General features: G+C 38.1%; 1 protein-coding gene across 3 annotated transcripts in view; it reads right to left on the bottom strand.

The window, feature by feature from the left end:
• Nucleotides 1-20,857, bottom strand: part of AKAP6 (A-kinase anchoring protein 6) — a 314,138-nt gene that overhangs the window by 49,735 nt on the left and 243,546 nt on the right. For all 3 annotated transcript variants that reach the window (XM_063117789.1, XM_063117791.1, XM_063117790.1), the window contains one exon: nucleotides 857-1,003. In XM_063117789.1, the coding sequence (XP_062973859.1) occupies nucleotides 857-1,003 (147 nt within the window). The remainder of the gene's footprint in view (nucleotides 1-856; nucleotides 1,004-20,857) is intronic.

The following is a 20,857-nucleotide window of genomic DNA, read 5'->3' as shown; positions in this document are numbered from 1 at the left end:
TCCTTATCTCTAAATTATAATTTAAGCAGTTTTAATAAACTTTTCCTGCCTGAGATTTTTAGAGAAAGCAATTAAGGAATGAAATCAATAGTAAAAATACTCCTGTACGCTCACATGTCTTAAAGTCATCAGCAATCACGCTTCCTGCATCATGCATTATTGGTGTCTGGGTAAGAAAATCACTATACTGCATCTTTTGCCAGAATCTTGTATCTCATGTTTGGCTGAGACTGAACCCATCATAGCATGAAATGAATTATATGAAACCTTTTCTTTTCTTTTTTGCTTTTGTCAAATATGAGCTGAATATAGTAGCATGAAACATATCCTGACTGCATCCTCAGACTCAAGACTTCAGATTTGTACAAAATTTGCATATTTGTTTTTTGAGCCATCAGTGTGACCTGAAATATGTAGTGACATCCCCACTTTTCATCTTAAGGGTATAGTAAATAGTTAAAGAGTAGATGTCTCTAACATGTACCTTCAGAATAAATTCTATTAACATTCACTCAACCATGACAGTCAGTGTATATCAGATATACCGTATTATAGTTGACTTGGTGCATTCCCATAATACATGGCATATTTTACTTACATTTTTTTCTGTATTAAAGAACTAAAATTATTAAAAGCAGACAAGAGACAAGCAAGGAATAAAAAAAAATCAATAGACAAGGAAAATACTTTTGTTTTGTTTTGTTTTGTATAATAGCATGAGTGGCTTGCTTGAAATGTATGTAGTGAATTGAATGAAAGAGATATTTGTGCTTCAAATTAGAAATCAGACCGACAGCATACTTCAAGACACAAAAAAGTACACACAAACCACAAACAGTAATAAAAATGCAAATACCCCAAGCAGTTCCCATTTTTCATTAATTGAATCCACTTTTTCAAGGAGATCGTTGGGTAGTAAAACACCACTTCTCTTCAAAGCTTCAACTTTACTCAGCAATTCCATCTTTTTGGGGTGTCTGATTGACATTTCCACACTGTACCTCTAAAAAGAAAAGAAAAGATGTTAGCTATAGGAAAAAAATTATCCTCAATTAAAATTTAATCTTTGAGAGCAAGATGCTTAAACATGATGGCAAACTCTTCTGTTAATATTATATATTCATGTAGCTTCTAAGTGATTTTTAACATTAGACTAACAAAATGTCAATCATTATGATAGACTTGTCCTGCAGAAGGCCTCCCACTTGCTTCCACAGTGTCCCCAAATGCAATATTTTGTCTTTTTCCATTGGAATGATGCTAGAGAGAGAATGATAATTCTTCACATACACCGGAGATAGAAAATGGATGTATGGAGTATGGTCTAAATATTCCGTTGTCCCTTATAACCATGGTGTCATGGAGAATAGAGAATTTGCCATTCCCCTAACAGGCTGCCCAACTGCGACTTGTTCATTTGGCTGAGATCCAAAAAGAGAGACAACCTAAGGACTGAGGCATGAGTTGTGGCATTTCTGAATCCTTTTACTTTGGATGGCAGATCTCAGGCCACAGCACATTTATTTATTTATTTATTTATTTATTACATTTTTATACCGCCCAATAGCCGAAGCTCTCTGGGCGGTTCACAAAAATTAGCACACTCTGCCCTCAGTTTCCAAAGTACTTTTCCATGTGAGCTGGGTTGGGCTGCTACCTGAGAAACTCAAACCCAATGTCCCTCCTTCATTTAGAGGTAGTTGTGGAGCCCACCCTTTGTCCCAGAGAATCCATTGAGAGCAACTCAGACCTAAACTGGTCACTCCTGGAGCAGACCTTTTAATCACCATAGCCTATGGTGGTCACCAGAAGCCATGGGTTCTGTTTCTCGAACCCACGAGAGCATGAGAAAGAGCCAGAATCTAGTAACTGGCTGTTTATTTGTTTAACACATTTTACCTCACCTTTCTTGATCATTCAAAGTGGCTAGCAATAATAATAATAAAAAACATTTAAAAATGAAAACCAAACTCAGAAAATATCATTGAAACAATTATCCAAAAAATGAAAACAAAATCCAGCAGCTCAAAGAATTCATAGTAAAACCAGTCACAAAATAAAATGATACAATTAAAGCTGTCACAGTATAAGACAAATGAACAGGTAATAAAGAGCCAAAGGCTTCACTAAAAAAGGGATCAACTTAACTATTTTTTTATTTCATTTATATCCCACCTTTTTTCCTCGAAGGAACCCAAGTTGGCGTACATAATCCTCCTCCTCTCCATTTTATCCTCACAACAAACAACCCTGTGAGGTAGGTTGGGCTGAGAGTCTGTGACTGGTCCAAAGTCACCCAGTGGGTTTCCATGGCCTAGTGGGGACTAGAACTTGGATCTCCCAACTCCCAGTCCAACACCTTAGCCACAACACCACACTATTTGGTAGAAAACCAATAAAGAGGGGGCAAGAGGAGCCTTCCATGGGGCTTAGGCATGAGGAAAAAAAGAGAGCTCTCTCTCTGGTCCCACATAGATGGACAGATGGAATAGATGAAACATAGGAGATTCTCCATCATTGACCACAGTAAGCAGGCAGGTTCATACCTGTTATATTGGATGTGTGTGTGTATGTGTGCACACGTGAACACATACACAGTGTTTACCATTCTGTTAGGAATGTGGGAAGAAAGAGGGATTGTACACTGCAGGGGGGCTTTGAAACATATACATCCTAACATAGACTTACATTGCACTCACCCCTGGGGTTCCCAGGAGGGCCTGGATACTCAGGTTCTGGGATGAAAGTGGGCTTTGTCTCTTCTGCAATGCTGTCCCTATGTACAGAACTTTATCCTTTCCCACAGAATCAAGTGGAAGTTATTCTTTATATGGGGGAAAGTAAACATACGTATTCAGGGACTCTGTTGCATTTGGGACATGGTTATTCTGTGGCAGCCTTCAACAACCCAGTGCTATCCAGATATGTTGAACTCATCCACATGGCGATACCGCCATCATCCACATGGAGATACTACAGGGTAACAGGTTGGGGAAGGCTGTTCTGGGGGTGTTATTTTGGGTTTTGTTAATTGCCAATTGTCTTGCTAATAATAGTCAGTTTTGTCTGCCTCACAGAACTCTAGCTAGCTAGCTCAGTCTCTCTCTCTCTCTCTCTCTCTCTCTCTCTCACACACACACACACACACTCTTTCTTCCTGTTCAGTATCTTAAAAAGGTTTGAAGAAACAGTGCCAACATGTACCTTTTTGAATACTGGTATGAATCACAATTATCCAAAAAGCGTTTAAGAGGCCTGCATAAATCATGGGTAGCTATTAGCAAATTGCATGCTAAACATTGTGCTTCCTTTCCTTGAAACTCAGAAAAGAAAGCTTCTGCTGTTGCTGTTGCAGAGGAAAACAATTTAAAATCAGGGCTAACTATAGCAAAGTCAAACTAAACTAAAGACAAATGTTTAAAACATGGGTGCTTTTGCCAGATCCATGAACACATACTCTGACAAAACAAAACAAAACTACAACTGGAGAGTACTTAACAGAAAACAAGAAAGGTGTGAAATCGCTGTTTCAGCTAATAGATCCTCAGCATTTGCATGAATATCTTTGCATATTGTTAGTTTCATATTTTAATCTTCCATTTGCACTGCACATGAACATCATTTATATTTTGCCAACTTCAAATATTAGTCATTTGTGGATCACAGAGCAAAATGTTTTAAATGAGGTGATTTAAAGCATTTCTCATTATTAATGAGCACTGATCAGGTGTTGGTGTATCCAAAATAAGCATGAATATGCATAACAAGCAACGAAGGAATTGTCTAGATTTATAACAGAAACTTCTCTTTTTGCTGTATGAAAAGAAACCAGAAGCTACAGTTTCTAAAAATGTGCATTAACAAGAGGCAATCAGGTTTGGAATTACGGGACTGGATCACGCAGCAGATAACCATTTTCCCTGGCTAAAATTGCCAACAAGTATGCTTGTTGGCTCTATATGATTGCCTTTTCAGCTGGAAAGGGTGACTAGAGGAGATTACAATCTGCTTTATGTAATCTGATTTCTATTTAAAGATGATATAGCTGAAAAGGATTTACATAATTATCTCTGTAAGTACGCATAATATCAGGAGAAATCCAAGTCCATTTCAACTAGGCACTGAAATCCAGTTGGTTTTCCTTATTTCATTTTCTGCCAAGTGGATTAATAGACTAAGGGAGTCCTCTAGCTGTCTGACACTGTTGTGGACTTGGCTAGTTAATATTTTTCACCTGTGATAGGCTGGGTTCAGCTGCTGTTGGCTAACAAGGATTTTGGTCAGGTTCTCCAGTTGGACAAGATCAATAACTAGACAAAACTGGTAGCAGATGCTTCCTAACAATAATGTTCTAGTTATCATAAAGACTTAATACATATCATTTAATTTTTGTGCTAAATAAACTGGTTTTGCTATTCAGCATAGAATGAAGAGTCCCAGTGACAGATGCTATAAAAGATGATTACATTAAAAAAAAAAGTTAGGCTTTCTATATGGTTTCTGTCTCCCACACTGTGTAACCTACTGTATAAACAGCATGATGAAAGATGCTGAATGATAGACACAGTGGAAGAAAAAGCTATACCTCAAAATCTATTTAATTGCAAGATGTAGAGGTTATGGAAAGAACAGCCATCATTATTTCAAGGTATAGAAATTAAAGCGAAGTTATTTCAGTTTAAGAAAAATGCTTATTGCAATGCTGTGCTGAGGTTTTGATAGCAATACATGGTATTGCTAAGGCTTTTTTTTTTTACCCATCAAACACCTACACTCCCAGGCAAAATTAGCTACCAGCTCTATCAGTGCAGCACAACCATAGTCTAGTAGGGCTTCTTTATCCTGTGGTGAGAAGATAATTTAATCTTCATATTCATTCTACCCTCGGCATTAAGTGAGCAAAGGCTGTTCTATTGTGACAGGCTGTGAATGTTATGATATAGATTACTGTTCAATAGCCAAAAATGAGATTAAGAATTTAAAAAGTCATAGGATTTCCCCTTTCTTTCTCCCCTTTCCCTCCACCCAACAATGGCTGAAATAAATAAAATGATTAATATTTAATTTTCTACTGTACCTGCTTGGGAAAAAAGTCCTTCAGTATTTTTTACATTATAGTCAGCTGGGTGTTCCAGTGAAGAAATAGGTACTGCTTTATAATCTACTCAAGAGAATAAAGGCAGCAATGCTATTTAAGTTGAGGAATGTTGACTCTCTCTCAACTTTTCTTCCCTCCTTCCACCACTGCCTACCCAGTTAAAACACACACAGTTAAATATGTGTAGCTCGTTAACATTTGCAATCTTTAAAAAAAAGTTTGTTGGGAACATAACCAAGAAAAACAGAAAAGATTTTCTAGAGAAAGTTGAGGTGCATGTTTCCTGAAGTTTTTTTATTTTTCTTTTTAAAAAGTGTGTGTGTGTGTGTGTGTGTGTGTGTGTGTGTGTGTGTGAAAAATCACACCCCCAAATTCTGTCCAAATAGAGACTGGAACAATGCCTTGAAACAGCATTAATTGTCACCATGGAAACCAGAAGAATAAGCCATTTTGAAACTGGCCTAGAAGGCGCTCATTGAGCAACTAAGGCATTTTTTTCATGTCTCCTTCAATGTTAAGGAACAAGATGCCTAGTCACTGAGAGGTCAAAGAAAGAAATCATCATGAAAGGTTTCTAGATGTCAATGACGTGAATAATAATAATAATAATAATAATAACAACAACAACAACAACAACAACTCTGTACACATAATAAAACTTCATTGCATACTCCTTTAGCAAAAGAAACATCACAAAAAAAAATTCAGGGCTAGGATACATATTCTCTCCCTGGAGCGAAACGTTAGGGCAATATTATGCGGCCCTTGCTCCTAAAGCTCCCTGGGAATTCTGTTGTTGTAATAAAACTTCAGAAGAGGAAAGGAAAAAAAAGGCTGCATGATGGAATTCAAAATAATGCTCTAAAAGCACACAGAGAGATTAAGACATCCATTGTAAGACTTTTGTATGGTGCTTCTGTTGGTTATAGTGAAAAGAGACTAGACATACTGAACACACAGTGGAGCTATGGCTATAAGGAATAGAAGAATTAAGGCAATGAACATTTCTCTGTTACTGGAAGTAGGTTATATTATTTGTAGTGTTCCTCCTTTTTGACATGCTACCCAATGCATTTTATACTTGTTTAATGACACGACAGTACTCACGGATTTCAGGAATGAGTTGACGTGCTTATGGTTTACCTAAATCGTGCACTGCAAATTTTAAAAGATTTTCTCCTGCAGGAAAATAATTGCCAAATTTACACATATATCCCAGATACATGCATATGCGTACACACACGTGTGCATGCACACACATACTCACGCACACACACTTCATTTGCACAAACTTCTCTCTACTGACAGTAAAATGTCTATTTGTAACACTGCCCTATAAGTATGCTACATTAATAAATTTACATTGCATTAACACATACACATGCATAACTCAAAATCTGTCTGTCATCTGTCTACATACACTAACACTTTCTGGCTAGCATTTGTACTCTTCATGCCTGGGCTTCATGGTGGCCCCTTAGGAAGCCCATGCCTAATGCCATTCATTGATGAACAAAGACTCTTTTTATTCCAAAGTCCAGGGTCCAAAGCTCAGCTGTATACATACAGAATGAAGGAATCTGCTAGAGGCCAGGCTACCTTTCACAACGGCTCTTAGACATCCACCTTTTTCGTAATACCAAAGCGAGACATTTTACAAACAGTCCAGAGGCTTGGTTATATTTTATATAGTCAATACAACCAGAATGTCTGGACGGTGTTCAGGTCCTTGGACTAGTGTTTTGTCTAGACAAATAGCAGCTATTACTTCTTGCAAACTTCTTGCATTCTCCTACTATCAATTTATGTCAAATAATTGCACAGGAAAATTATAAAGACTCCTACAGTTGTCCTTGTAAATTAATAATAAGTTTTCTTGATTGGGATAAATTTGCTGCTGAGCCTTGGAAAAAAATTTAAAAAGTGCAATGTCATTTAAAATTGCCAGAACTCATACAGCAAATTACATCTGAGGCTAAGAATTCGTTTTCTTCTTCTAGTTTATTCCATTCGCATGATCTAGAAATCACATTACTTTGGCCATGTATTGTTAATTGACATAGATTGCATTATTTTTAATATAAATCAAACTACAAATATTAATATGAATTGCAAATCCCCTAATAGGAGATCATAAAACAATCTTTTTAAAAGTATCTCTCATTAATAATTTAATTCCAATTATATCACTCTGAAAACTCAAGGAGGAGACCAGTAACTTATTCCTATTAGGTCTCTTTTGAGAACAAATAATAATAATAAAAAATACACAGCTTTATTTATACATAAAAACAAAAGCTTATGGATTCCACAATTGCAAAGCAAAAATTGATTTTGTTTAAAAGTTTCTAGATAGGGAATATACTAAATATATACCAATTGGCCAATCATTCCTGTTTTTCATCTTAGCTTTCCCCCATATCACATTATGTCACTGACATGATTCAATGGAAGAAAAGCTTTAATTATTTGTGGACTCATTTTTGTCCATAATAAAATATAGTATTTATACCAATGGCTCTGCTTTTGTGAAAGAACATGATCCAAACCATTTAAATTTTTTACTGTAACTGTAATATCTTTTGTGCCCTTTAATGAGTTTATATTAAATATTTAATACTGTTTAGGGCATATCCAGTACCACCAAAAACAGTTATATTCCCAGCAGTCCCACTGTTTCAGGCAGAAGGCTTGATTGATCCTCCTAGCCTGAATTGAGTAGAATGAAAAGAAGCAGTTGGAAAATAGCTGCAATCATTTAATGCAGATGACCTCTGACAGGCTCACAGCTCTTCTATCTGAACAGAAATTTGCATGGGGTCTCTGTGCAGAGGAACAATGTAACCTAAATGGTAGACAATCTTTATTCTAATGAAGTGGGTGTCAAGGTCAATGTAAAACTGCAATGATAAATGGTGCACCACTAGGCAAGAGAAGTTGCATAGGCATTGTACTGCTTTCACGTTAATTGAAGGCTGAAAATGCATGGAGTGAAAGCGCAAGGCTCTTCTCACCGTTGTGTGTTGATGCAAAAAATGTTTTCTTCAGGACTCTGGCCCACTGATATGAATCTTATTGCAACAACAGCAGCAACACAAATACAACGGGAGGGGAGCAGGAGTTGTTATGAGGATGCTTTATTTCTAGACTAACAACTTCAACAATCCACTCAGAGTGCCAAAAGAATAACAAGTCTCCAGACACCTAATGTAATTCCCATGATCCTTTTGCTATTTAGGAGATCGGTCTTTAATTAGTTCCAAACAAGCAGCCCTTTAGACAACTCTTCATTAGATACCATTCCGTCTGAAATAACTGTATAACCCCCCCTCTCCCGCCCAGTTGTACTCCAATGTTATTATTTTTCCCTAGGTTCTAAGTTTCCTTGTTAGTATACAGTTAACATCTCCAGGTGTCTTTTGTTCTGAATAAGAATTAGACCAGTAAAACTGGGTTTTGTTATGCAAAGGATGGTATGCCTGGAGTGGGAACTAAACTACAATCTGTTATTGTGGCTTTGTCAAAATGGCAGTGCAGCTATAATTATGGCACTTCATCAGTCAATCAAGTAATTTGAAGAAGGCAGTACATTTTGTCCCATAAAAAATGAGGAAGACCATAAGCTGCTTTTTTAAAATCCTTAGCAGCTTAAGCTTGTTATGGGGATATTGTTGTTCACTAATATACTCATTAGATTCTAGCTTCACCTATTCAAACAGAAAATACTGTTACAGTATTAGTTATCCAATATCCTAAGGTTCTTGCAACATATCATATAATGCACTGTAAATCCATTTTTAACTTGTGTGCTTTTTCATCCACATCCTCCAGTAGATCTAACTACCCCTTTCGAAAATTCCAAGATGAGTTTGTTAATTTCAGATGCTTTCAACCATGGCATATGAAACACATAGATGCAAAGCAATACTGAAGTTAGACCAAGGCATATGTATCTCTTAACACACATGCAAGCAATTCATTACTCATTAAAGTAGTTAAAATGAGTTCAATAGAAATTGCCTTTGCAAACCACTGAGGTACAAGTTCCCAATATATCTCCTGCCTTTTGTTAGCTTAAGCTCTCCTGGTCACAAAGTTTTTAATAATGCATTTATTTTTCTTATTTATTTTGAATATTTATAATCAGATCTTTAAGACTATTACAGCCATAACCGGGCACTGGTCAAAAATATATCTATTACTTTTAACATTTAGCAATTTTACAATGATGTGCGTGTTCAAAACATTTCACAAACATTACCTGAGTAATCCTTACAACAACCCTGCAGAGTGGTCTTTAGTACTATTATGTCCATATTGCTGTTGGGGGTAATTGGGTGAGACTGGGAGACAACAGGCTTGTCTAAGAAGGCCACCTCATCAACTTGTTTCTTTAGAAAAATGTGAACCAGGGAACCTATCACACTCTTTTTTAGAATCTGGGTAGCATAAAAGCCTCAATTGGGAACCCAACACATTTCTATGACACTTTCCCCTGAGTAAATGTAATTTAATTCAAGCCATATTACCCAGTGCCTCAAATTTAGCATCTTCTATATGAAACAGTGCTTTGCATTAAAAAAAAATCCACTTCCAAGATACTGCAATCAAGAGAATATACATCTGTATATTTAAAAAAGTATATTGTATAGAAAAATGTTACTGATGAAACTGTTTAAAAAACTGTACAGCTTCATCTGTGTGTGATTTGTCAGGTCTGAAGCTTTGACGTGCCCAAGGGGCAGACCCCAGCGGGGAGTAGGCTGCAGAGCTAAATAGCTGTGAAAGAAGTCTTAATGTAGGATGGAATTCAAACTAACCTTGACATGACCTCAGGAAAAATATGCAAAAAGTAAAATGAATGCACTCTGCAAGATACATCCTAATTTTGTGGCCAGACTGGTTAGTTTCACAAACATAACGGAGACTTTAAAAGCAAAATAAAATATGAGGCAAGGAGGAAACAGGAATTCAGAGGAAAAACTTAAGCAGGCATGATGTGTTTCTGTGGAGGCATGTGAGCAATTTGGAAGCAATCCAAATAAAAACCAACACTGAACAATATTGTTGTCAGCCTGTCTATTCAGGAAAATTGTTTTTTTTAGGTTGAATATAAATGACACAAAGCCAAGATTACATCATTGCATTACAAAGTCTGTTGTGGCTTTTAGCCGAACAAGCCCCACGGATCTACTGGCTGATGGTAGTTATTCAGCAACAAGGTTCTCAAGGTTTTCATCTAGCTTATTATTATACATAAAGATTTTAACAAAACCTCTTTTACAAATCTATGATGCTGCTTTATTCCAGAGGCTGCCCACTTGAAGCATATAAAACTACTGTAAACTGACATATTGTCTTGATTTTGTTTTGATATACTTTCCCCCTGTATTGTTCCCTGTGTTCAATTTAGCGAGAACAAATCTATCTCAGGAATACAGGGGGGAAATGGCTAATTGGATAGGTACATGCAAATTTTAATTGATTGCCAACTTATTTTGTAATTTAGTGTCACCACCCTCCGAATACCATTGTGGCAAGTTATTTACTGTGTTTATAACTAATATATTTATAAGAATATATAGGCAAAATACCAGGGTTTGACTTCACAGATTATGGTCAATGGGCCAGTTCAGACCCATGAAATACCCCCATATTGAGAAGCATGTGAGAATGTTGGTGTGGAGGAAGTAATGATTTACCCATTGTGTCCACTGTTCTTGGTAGTGACATATACAAGTGTGGTTGTAGAAAGAATGTGCCTCCATGAACATGTGAATTGCTGCCAGGAAGCAGCACCTGTAAATGTGGATGTGCTTGGTCAAAGGTTACTTCTCTATGCACTTACGTATAGTGCTACTTGCATAGAGCAATTTCAAGGATTTGGACAAGCCCAGAAATATGAGAGCACAGTTAGCGTTGATCCATTATAATCAAAAATCATAGATTCAGTCAATGATTTTATGGCTGGTGCAATAGTCTACTTTTATCAGTAGAGATGAATTCATTATGTTAGTGATTCTGTCACACTTAGCTACATTGGTAGAAACCACAGATTGTGTCATCACAGCTGGCAGACTTTGGACAAGTTCACATGAGGTTTAATCAAAATATTTATTTATTTAGATTGCTTTGAATGTAAAATCTACACTGGCCAGACTGTTCATTCACATTACAAATCTGTTTTCTTCTTCACGTTACTGATGATCATACATTCACATTAACTGGGTGGGAGGGCCACAAAACCACTGGAAAGGCACAAAGGCAGTTTAAGTCTTACGTATGAAAATGCTCTCAGAGGATCAAATTGTTGGATTCTACAAATCTTTGCATTTTGTATTAATTCACTGGAAATATTACACCCAAACAGTATTACCTCTATTTTTCAGACATTATACCAGCTCATTTGGCATGTTCTAAGCACATACACAAAATTCCCTATACCTTATTCAAATTACCTGCATACATTTGCATGACTTATGCAAATTTATGTATTTCTTAACATAGTTGCTGGCAAAGAAAAATAGAATATCTTTAAATGAGGAATCAATAATGTGTACATATAGCCACTCTGACCTATAACCCTGACCCAATTAAGCAAGAAACATTTAGTCCTTCTCAAAGCGCTATTATGTCAGCTGCAAGAACCATTTGGAAATCATTTCTGAACTATGGAAAGTCACTTTATTGACAATTTACCTGAACGGTCTGTAACAACTTGTCCAAATAGCATATTCTAACTCAACACAATGGAATGAATTATGACTGATACACTAGTAGCTATTTAAAACATTAAAATTGTAAAGATTTGAGGATCTCGCTTTAAAAAAAAAACACCTGAACTTTTTCTTACAATTCATATCATGCTGTACATACTGAGGCTAAACGTGTCAAAATAAACGGAATCCCTTGGATAATCAAAGACCAAGACTTTCAAACATAATCCAGATGTTTGGCTTTCAGATGCATTCACATTTGCAGAAACATGAAACCTATGAGAAGTAAAATGAATCCATACGTATTGCATTAGTGACTTTTTACCACTAAATTAAAAATTCTGATCTGTGTTTTCCCAAAGCAGAAAATAGTTTTAAGTTAAGGTGAGATACAACATGATACAGATCTCAACGATTTAGAATGATTAGGGTATTCAGCACCAAAAACCGGGTTTCCTGTCCTCCTGGACTACACTTCAAGAGCTCCTGCATCATAACAGGTTTCAAGAGGCCTAGCACAGCTTTCACTGGCCTTGGAACCAACTACAGCCCAAGTTCAGACTCAGCAGAGCTGTGTGCTCAGCAAAGCACACAACCCTCATAGCATACCTGTTCACAGGTGGAGCAGGATTGGTTGTGCAATCTGTGACAGAACCAATGCAACAGGGCAGAATGTATTTCATATCCATCTTCCATCTGTCTGTGGAACATCAGCAGAGATCCATTTATGTGTTCCTAACAATGGCTGATTGGGACCAAGGAGAGGGACTTTTCAGTGGACACACCCAGACTTTGGATCTCCATAGACATCCAATATGCTCCTTCCTTAATGGTCTTCTACTACAGTGGACTAGTATCAGAGCCATAGGCCTTAGCTAGACCTAACTTCTATCCCACGAAGGAGGAGGGAAGATCTTGCGTTCTGATTAACACGAGTTCCCTCCTCCGTTTACATGTAAGGCGCGACGGCCTCAGGAGGAGAGGTGGTGCGCCCACCATTTTTTATTTTTTAAAGAAGACGGAGTGCACGAATGGTCGTGCGCAAAGGTAAGTTTTTTTTAAAAAAATTAACTTAATTTCCCCGCTCCCCCTACCCCCGATGGGTGCAGCGCTCCCGGCTCCGCGTGAGTAATCACGCAGAGCTGGATCAAGCCGCAGCAATGGGCCACATGTTTCGCGGTCTCGGGCTCAGCCCAAGACCATGGAAAAAGCAGGCCCAAAGTGGAGGGCGAGATCCTGGGGCAAGGGAGGGATCATCCCTCCCTGATCCCGGGATCCCCTGTGCGTCATGTGGATGCACAGGGATGATCCTGGAGTTTGCTCGGTCTAGCTAAGGCCATAGCCAAGGATACACAATGCAAATTTAAATATAAGTAGAGTTAAGAATGGCCAGGCCTGGGATCTATATGCCAGTTTGGAACCTTTGGATTCAGTATCATAATCTGGACTTGAAACACATGCACAAGATCAAGACTTAATCCTCTCGGAGGGTCATCAGATGAGCTTTTTATTGCACGCATGCTACTGCCCACTTACGGATGTGTGTGTGTCCTTTAGACGATGACATCTGTCTCCCATGTGCCTCATGCGCCTTCCGTTCATTTTTCTGTCACAAAATAGACCCTTTTTAATCCGTTTTTTCTTTTAAAATGGAATGTGCCGCCATTTCCTCCTCTGTGCTAGAAAAGTGGCGCAATACAAATGGCCCCTGAATGGGCCACATGGTCTTTGTTTACTTCCTCTTTCCCCTCAAAATAACATCCAGGATAACATCCAGATCAGTTTCATGGTATGTTTCTGGTAATATAAAGATTAGGAGCAAGCCAAAAAGGAAATAACAGGAAGGGAAATCAACTGGAAGTGTGTAGAAATTATGAGACATCAACTTTGTGTGTATCAGCAGACTCCTTTATGATCCAAATCAGTCAATCAAGCAACACCCTCCAGTCAGCATGTAGGTGTGGCCACCTCAGATTCCCGCAGCTGTGATCCAAGCAAGCAATAGCATTGATTTCAGTTAAATTAGGACTTCCACTCATGGCATTGGGGTCTGCATCTTGGAACAAGATATATCTTTTTGATATTTCAATACACAGGATATGTCTAGGCCTGTATATGCAATTCCATTTCAGTGCAACAAGACAAGCAGATTTGTGTGTTTAGGTGATACCAATGGGTAATATCCAGTGGTGTTCCAGTTTTAGCCTTAATTAGGGTGACCATATTTTGGAAACCAAAAAGGACAACATGGTTGTCCCCCAAGGGGGGTTGCCCACCAACATGTCCGGCCCCAGGGGGCATGTCCAGCACCAAGGGGGGATGCCCACCCAAACATAGCCTTGGTCACATATCTTTTTTTACAGCACACAATTCAGAAAAAACTGTTCTACATAACATCTTAATGTTAAAATCACTGAAATAAAGAACAAGTGAGACATTCAATGTATCTGAAATTAACTTCACTCGCTCCTACTTTTGTAGCTTTTGCTGTACTTTGAAGCTTTTGATATACTCTGTGTGATACATCTTCCCCTTCCTTCAGATATATTTTCTGACTGTATCCTCACTCGTTGCAAGCTGCTGCTGCTGTTAATAGGGCTTGCCGACGGACGGCTGGCTGGCTTTTTTATTTTTAAATTTCAACTTGTGTATGATTGTCACAAGTTTCTCTACTCTAACATTAGGGTGGGTGTTGTGGGTGGTGGACACTACTTTGCCCATTCACTCTTCTCACTTATATACATTAGCTCCTCAAGGCTTGTGCATTGGCACCACTTTGCACATCCAGACTTTGAACTCCTGTCTACTTCCTGCACAAACACATGACTCTGAGACCCTCTTTCTAACGCCTTGCATTGCATGCCAGCACTGTGGAGTCTCTGTTGTCTCTCTCTCTAAGTCATTGCAGCCCAACCAAAGCCTCCAGCCTCAAACAATCTCTCTCTCTCTCTCTCTCTCTCTCTCTCTCTCTCTCTCTCTCTCTCTCTCTGAGCACTTGTGGCTGGGGATATTGCTTATTGCAACTTATTGCTTGGTCATGTCCAGTGACTCTTACTTTAAAAACTTCCAACACCAGCCGCCTCCACCTCCTTTCCTCCCGTACAACTGCTCGACTCTGATGCACTCTTAAAACACTCTGGGTGGCAAGCCAGCCTCTCAGGGCCAAGCTACAGGTGCATGTGGGTTGCCTTCAGCCTCTCTCTGCCTTATGCCAGCCAGCCAACATCTCCAGCCTCAAACAATCCCCCACCCTTCTCTCTGCCAAAGTCTCCCAACAGTCCAAACAGGCTGTGCACTTGTACCATGTGGCCAGGGGTAGGGTGACAGCTTATAATTCGGTCGCAACTGGTGACTCTTTTTTTTTTAAAAAAAAACCTCCATCACCAGCCGCCTCTGCCTGCATCAACACTGATGTGCCACACTGATGTGTGGCACATCAGCCTCTCAGGGCTCAGCTACAGCTATCTGAGTGGTGTGTTCAGTCTAACTCTATCTCTAAGAGATATGCCAGCCAGCCAAAGCCGCAAATCTATTTTTCTCTGACACACACTTCCAATGTTCTGCATTGCATGCCAGCAAAGCAGACAGAGCCTAGCTCACAAGTGAACAAAATGAAGTGGAAGGGAAAGGGTAGTGAAGCGAAGCAACAACATGCCAGGTTCCAACATCCACAGCAACAGGACATCCACAAAGATGAGAACCTCATTTTTTAAAATAAAAAAAAATCCTAAAAATCAATGGATAAATGGATCTACTTCAAATTTGGTATGGCTAACATCCTACATAAATGCTATTATGTTGCCAAGTTTCAAGTCTTTATCTTTAAAAAATAACAGTTCTTTAAAAAATTAATTTAAAACATCAATTTTTTTTAAAAAAATCCTAAAACTCAACAGATAAATGGATCTGTTTCAAATTTGGTATGGCTAAGGCCCTACCTAAAAGCTATCATGCTGCCAAGTTTCATCTCTTTATCTTTAAAAATGACAGTTGTAAAAAAAATTAATTTTAAAACTTAAAATTTTAAAAAATCCCTAAAAATCAACAGATGATTGGATCTGCTTAAATTTGTGTTATTTCCCATTAAAGTAGAACTGCTGTTTGGCTATGGAGGATGAGAAAAATCCGGATTTTTCTTCAAATTTCATAATTCCACCCCCTTCCTAGATTTGATACCAAAAATCCTGACAAATACTTATGCAATGTAACTAGTAGTGACAAATGACCAAATTTTTCCTGTTGTGCTAGTTACGTTGGTTTATGCCAGTGCAATTAGTTCTGGGAATCCACTGGGTACTACACATGGTCATTTGAGAATCTGGCCTCAGCTAAACCAGGGGGTTGTTCTGCAAGGATCTCGCGATGTTATGATCGCGAGATCATTGCACTGGTCTACACACGGTGCACGGCATTGCAGCTGCCATTTTTTGTTTTAAAGAAGAAGGAGAGCATGAGCGCGCATGCACAGAAGGTGAGGTGTGTTTTTTTTAAAAAAATCCCCACCCCCGATGGGCGCAGCTCCTTGTGAGGAACCAGGACAAACCGCGATGCCTGGACACACGTTCCGCGGTCTCGGGATCAGCTCAGGACTGTGGAAAAAGCGGGATGAAGGCAAGATCCCGAGGCAAAGGAGGAATCATCCCTCCCTGATCCTGGGATCCCTGTGTGTCATGTGAAAGCACAGGGATGATCCCGGGGATCGTCCCAGGATAAAGCCCCATCTAGCTATGGCCTCTGTCCAGTGGAGATGCACCTGATCCTTGGTTTAAAATATTTGCTGTGTATTTGGGCCAAACTAGAAGGGACATGAAATGTTTGATTGCATTTAATGTGTCTAGTTGTTGTTGTTTTTAATTAAGGCCTGTGGGGCAGGGCACTAGAATTGAAATTATGGAACATGGGGAGTGAAGATTTACCCCACTGCAATCCTGATGAATATCCCCAAAGCTCTAAATTTGCTATTAGCTTTGGAAAGGAAGTTTCCATTAGCCCCACACCATCCCCAATTTAAAAGAAAAACACACACTAACAAGCTAAATGAAGTCACACATTTAATGTCACATCTAGGTCAATCCTTTGTGTATGTGTTTCTGAAAGTTTTAAAATATAAGAGAAAACAAATACATCTATAGAGGCAAATATGAACATCTGAACTTCCATCAGTTAGTCATATAATATTTATAGTTCACAAAATAAACACAATTCAAATCATGATCCAATCAAAGTTAAATACTTTTAAGTTCCCATTGAAATCAATGGGAGTTCAACATGTTTAAAATTGAATGGATAATGCCCTTAATTTTTAAAAAAGTGAGAGAATGAAATTTGTAAAATAAATAAATGCAGTGTTCTAGTGTTCTTATTTTTCACTATTTACTCAGACTTGATAACAATGATCTTTCAGTAATTATACTAACAAATAAAACATCACTCTTCACTGAATTTAAAGAAATAATTTATTCCAAGTAACAATCTTACTGCAGCACTCCAGGTGTTTACTCAGCGGAACTTCCACTTTCAAAGGAGTTCACTACACAAGTAAGTGTGGCTAGGATGGCAGTCTAAAACTTAACTAGTTCAGACTTCAATCTTACAGAATAGGAGTATAGGGTTATAGTATGAAGTATTAATATAGCATACATTTAAAAATGAGAGCAAGATATAAATATTTCAGGAGAATCCACAGTACTTTATACATTAATAGGCCACACTGGTAATACGCTGACCCTATTAAAAGTAATTTTTCAGGCCTATAGTGATTGGCATTAGATACTGACATTTGAAGAATTGCCATTATATTGATTTTGTTCTTTGCATTTTAAATAATTGCTTGGACAAAGTGACACTGGCAGAAGTTAGCTGTCATTTCGTAAAGCAATTATGCACTTAAGAAAAAAGCTAGACTATTTAATCCATGCAATAATCTTTAAGAATATTATTCTGTATTCAGTTTTGAATCCCTTCACTCAAAATGCAGATAACTTCCATTAGTACAAACACACTTACCCGGGCTTAGAAAGGAACACACAGCCTGGAGTTAACATTAAAAATTCCATAATGTCTCACCCACAAAGAAATTCCAGCAAGCAACAGACATTTAATAAATATTGTTGCATTATGAAAGTTTTAAGACTTGAGCAGAACTATACAATACACAATAAAGTGTGGGAGGCCACCTGGTGGTCAAATGAATCAATTAAACTTAAAAGACAGACAAGGAAAATATTGTTCAACACAGAATTAAATATAAAAATATTGAGAATACATTAAGTGAACTAAAAATATAAGAAACAAGCTCTCATTAGGGCAACAGGTCCTATTCAATGACCAAAGCAGGAAATCATACCGTGTACAAAAATACAATTTGCTAATCGATAGCCTAATTATTTTATTTTCTTGGGGCGTGTCAGCAGATGAAAATTGCATACTTTTAGAGATACTGCAGAATTTTTAGACTTTGAACTTCTAAAACTTGCAAAGCAAGATAAGAAATCTATATTAGAGACTTCTACCTGGTTTTGCAAACAGATATTGGGAGGGCCAATTTGATCATGAGCAATAGTAGCATTGAAGAGGGAATTTCAGCAGGTGCAACATTTTTTACTCCTGCATGACAAGTTGCACCTGCAAAAATGCCCTCTTCTCTAAAAGTATCAAAGGTGAATTTATTTATTTATTTATTGCATTTTTATACTGCCCAATAGCCAAAGCTCTCTGGGCGGTTCACAAAAATTACTTGTTCCGCCTTACAGCTTTAATATCTAGTAGCTACCATCCAGGTGTAGATGAGATGTGGGGTGTTGGAAAACAAAGGGTGTCTGTACTTTACATAACAACATAAAAAAACCAGTGCTGGGTCATACCAAGGTCCATCTAGTCCAGCATTCTGTTTACACAGTGGTCAAGCAGTTACCCGCAGGAAAACCATAAGCAGCCCCCACCCAGATACCCCAGCAACTGGTGTACATAGGCATAGGGCTTCTGCTTCATGAAGCTGTCCAATACCTTTTCAAAGCCATCCAAATCACTACATCTTGTGGAAGCGAATTCCATAGTTTAACTATGTGGTATATGAAGCAGTATCTACTTTTATCTGTTCTAAATCTCTCACCAATGAGGTTCATGGGACAACTCCGGGTACTAGTAATATCTTCCTATCCACTTTCTCTACACCATGCATAATTTTTACACACTTCTATCGTGTCTCCTCTTACTCGCCTATTTTCTAAGCTAGACAGTCCCAGATATTATAACCTTTCCTCATAGGGGAGTTGCTTCATCCCCATTCAGCATATTGTGCAGAATCACATGCACAATGGGACAATACACCAGTGGTTGTGTTTTTTCCTTCTCTGCAGGTATTTGTTTAAAATATTGTATGTTCCTTATTGTTCTCAGTTCTATATGTATATATTTGAATTGAGTTTGATACTAATTTTTCTCTCTTAATAAGTTTTTATTAAGTTTCACCATTTCTGGTTTTCATTCCATTCAGTTGTCCTAATCCAGAAAGGAAGATTTGTTTCTGCATGCATTGCAGAATTTCTGAAATGCATTGATGAAAAGTTTCAGATGCGCATTGGCTTATGCATCTATCTCTTCATTGTGAGGTTCTTCTGGGCTGTACTGAACCAGTTCAACCAATAATTTTATGCAAATAGGGATGCATATCTTCTCTGGGGCTACAGGATTTGTGCTTGACTAATTATGCACCACTTGTTCAGGGCCAGTGTCTCTCCCGGTGTGCCGCTCCTTTCGTTATCTCCAAAATGATCCTACTGTACATTCATCACTTCGAATATTTGCATGGTTGAAAGTATGATATGGTAGAAGAGATCATAGGCCTTGCTAAATTAGTATGAATGTCAGCATAGTTCCATGACAGCACCTGTGATATCAGGATCAACATGTAATTAAAAACAAAACAAGACTTGAGAGTGTCTGGATGAGACATATTTAACTGCTACACTGTATGCCGTTTCTTTTAAGGTTTGTGTTATTATTTTAAACCTTGAAGCTGTCTGTTTCACTGTTCTCTATTAAGTTTTATAATGTGTGCTAGTTGTTTAGTATTTTGTACTTATATTTGCATTCATATTTATGATTTGTATTTCAAAGTTCTTGTTGCCTAAGAAAGGGCTATAATCTGAAAGAAGTACTTACTGTTATTCACAATAAAACTTTGTACACATTCTCAAATTTGTTATTCTTTTTTGTTAGTTTTGGAAAGGTTCCCCCCCCCTTCTTGGGCCCTTTCCACACCTAAGGATTAGTGTAGTGTAAGGATAGTGGGATAATTGCTGCCTGCTCCCGGGATCCCCTGTGTGTCATTTGGATGCACAGGGATGATCCCAGGATAATCCCGGGGGGAAAGGCAGGTGTAGAGACAGCCTTATAAAATAAAACAAAACAAAAAACCAATCAAGTATTTTTGGTTAAGGAAAAAAGTCTGTTGGGAGTTCTATTATAAACCATGAATCCATACTAGATTGACACTTGTAGTCAGCAGAGGTTGGTAACCAGTCTGACTGGTGGGGTAGAAAGCTGGTTATCAGAGATGTTGCCAAGGGGTCACTGAAGGCAGAGCAGACTTCTGAGTCTCCAATAGCAATCAACTCATACTACGGAAAGTAGAAACTGAAATGCATGAACTTTAAGTGCAAAGTTGGGGAGGGAGGAATTCACACAGTCTTTTGGGCCCACATTCTTCTGTTTCAGGGAATCAAGTGACTTTAAACTCACAACTGCAAAATTGGGGTGGGGGGAGGAATCCACACAGCTGCACCAAATAGGATGCTGCTATAATTATTATTATTATTATTATTATTATTATTATTATTATTATTATTATTGATACTGCTGATCATTATAATGATACCCTCAGAGCCACAACATAGAAAATCAGGCTTTGGAACCCAAGGAGCATGACTGGCAGTGACACTTCCAGAGCTTGTCAGGAATTTTTCCAGCCTTACCTTGAGATGCCAGGAACTGAAACCTCAGGTTGAGGGTGGTTAAAAGATTTAAGCTAAGTCACACACAT

This window comes from Elgaria multicarinata, chromosome 2 (assembly GCF_023053635.1).
Source record: "Elgaria multicarinata webbii isolate HBS135686 ecotype San Diego chromosome 2, rElgMul1.1.pri, whole genome shotgun sequence".
NCBI lineage: Eukaryota > Metazoa > Chordata > Lepidosauria > Squamata > Anguidae > Elgaria > Elgaria multicarinata.
Note: the sequence above shows the minus strand (reverse complement) of the source record. Positions and strands in the feature narration are given on the sequence as shown.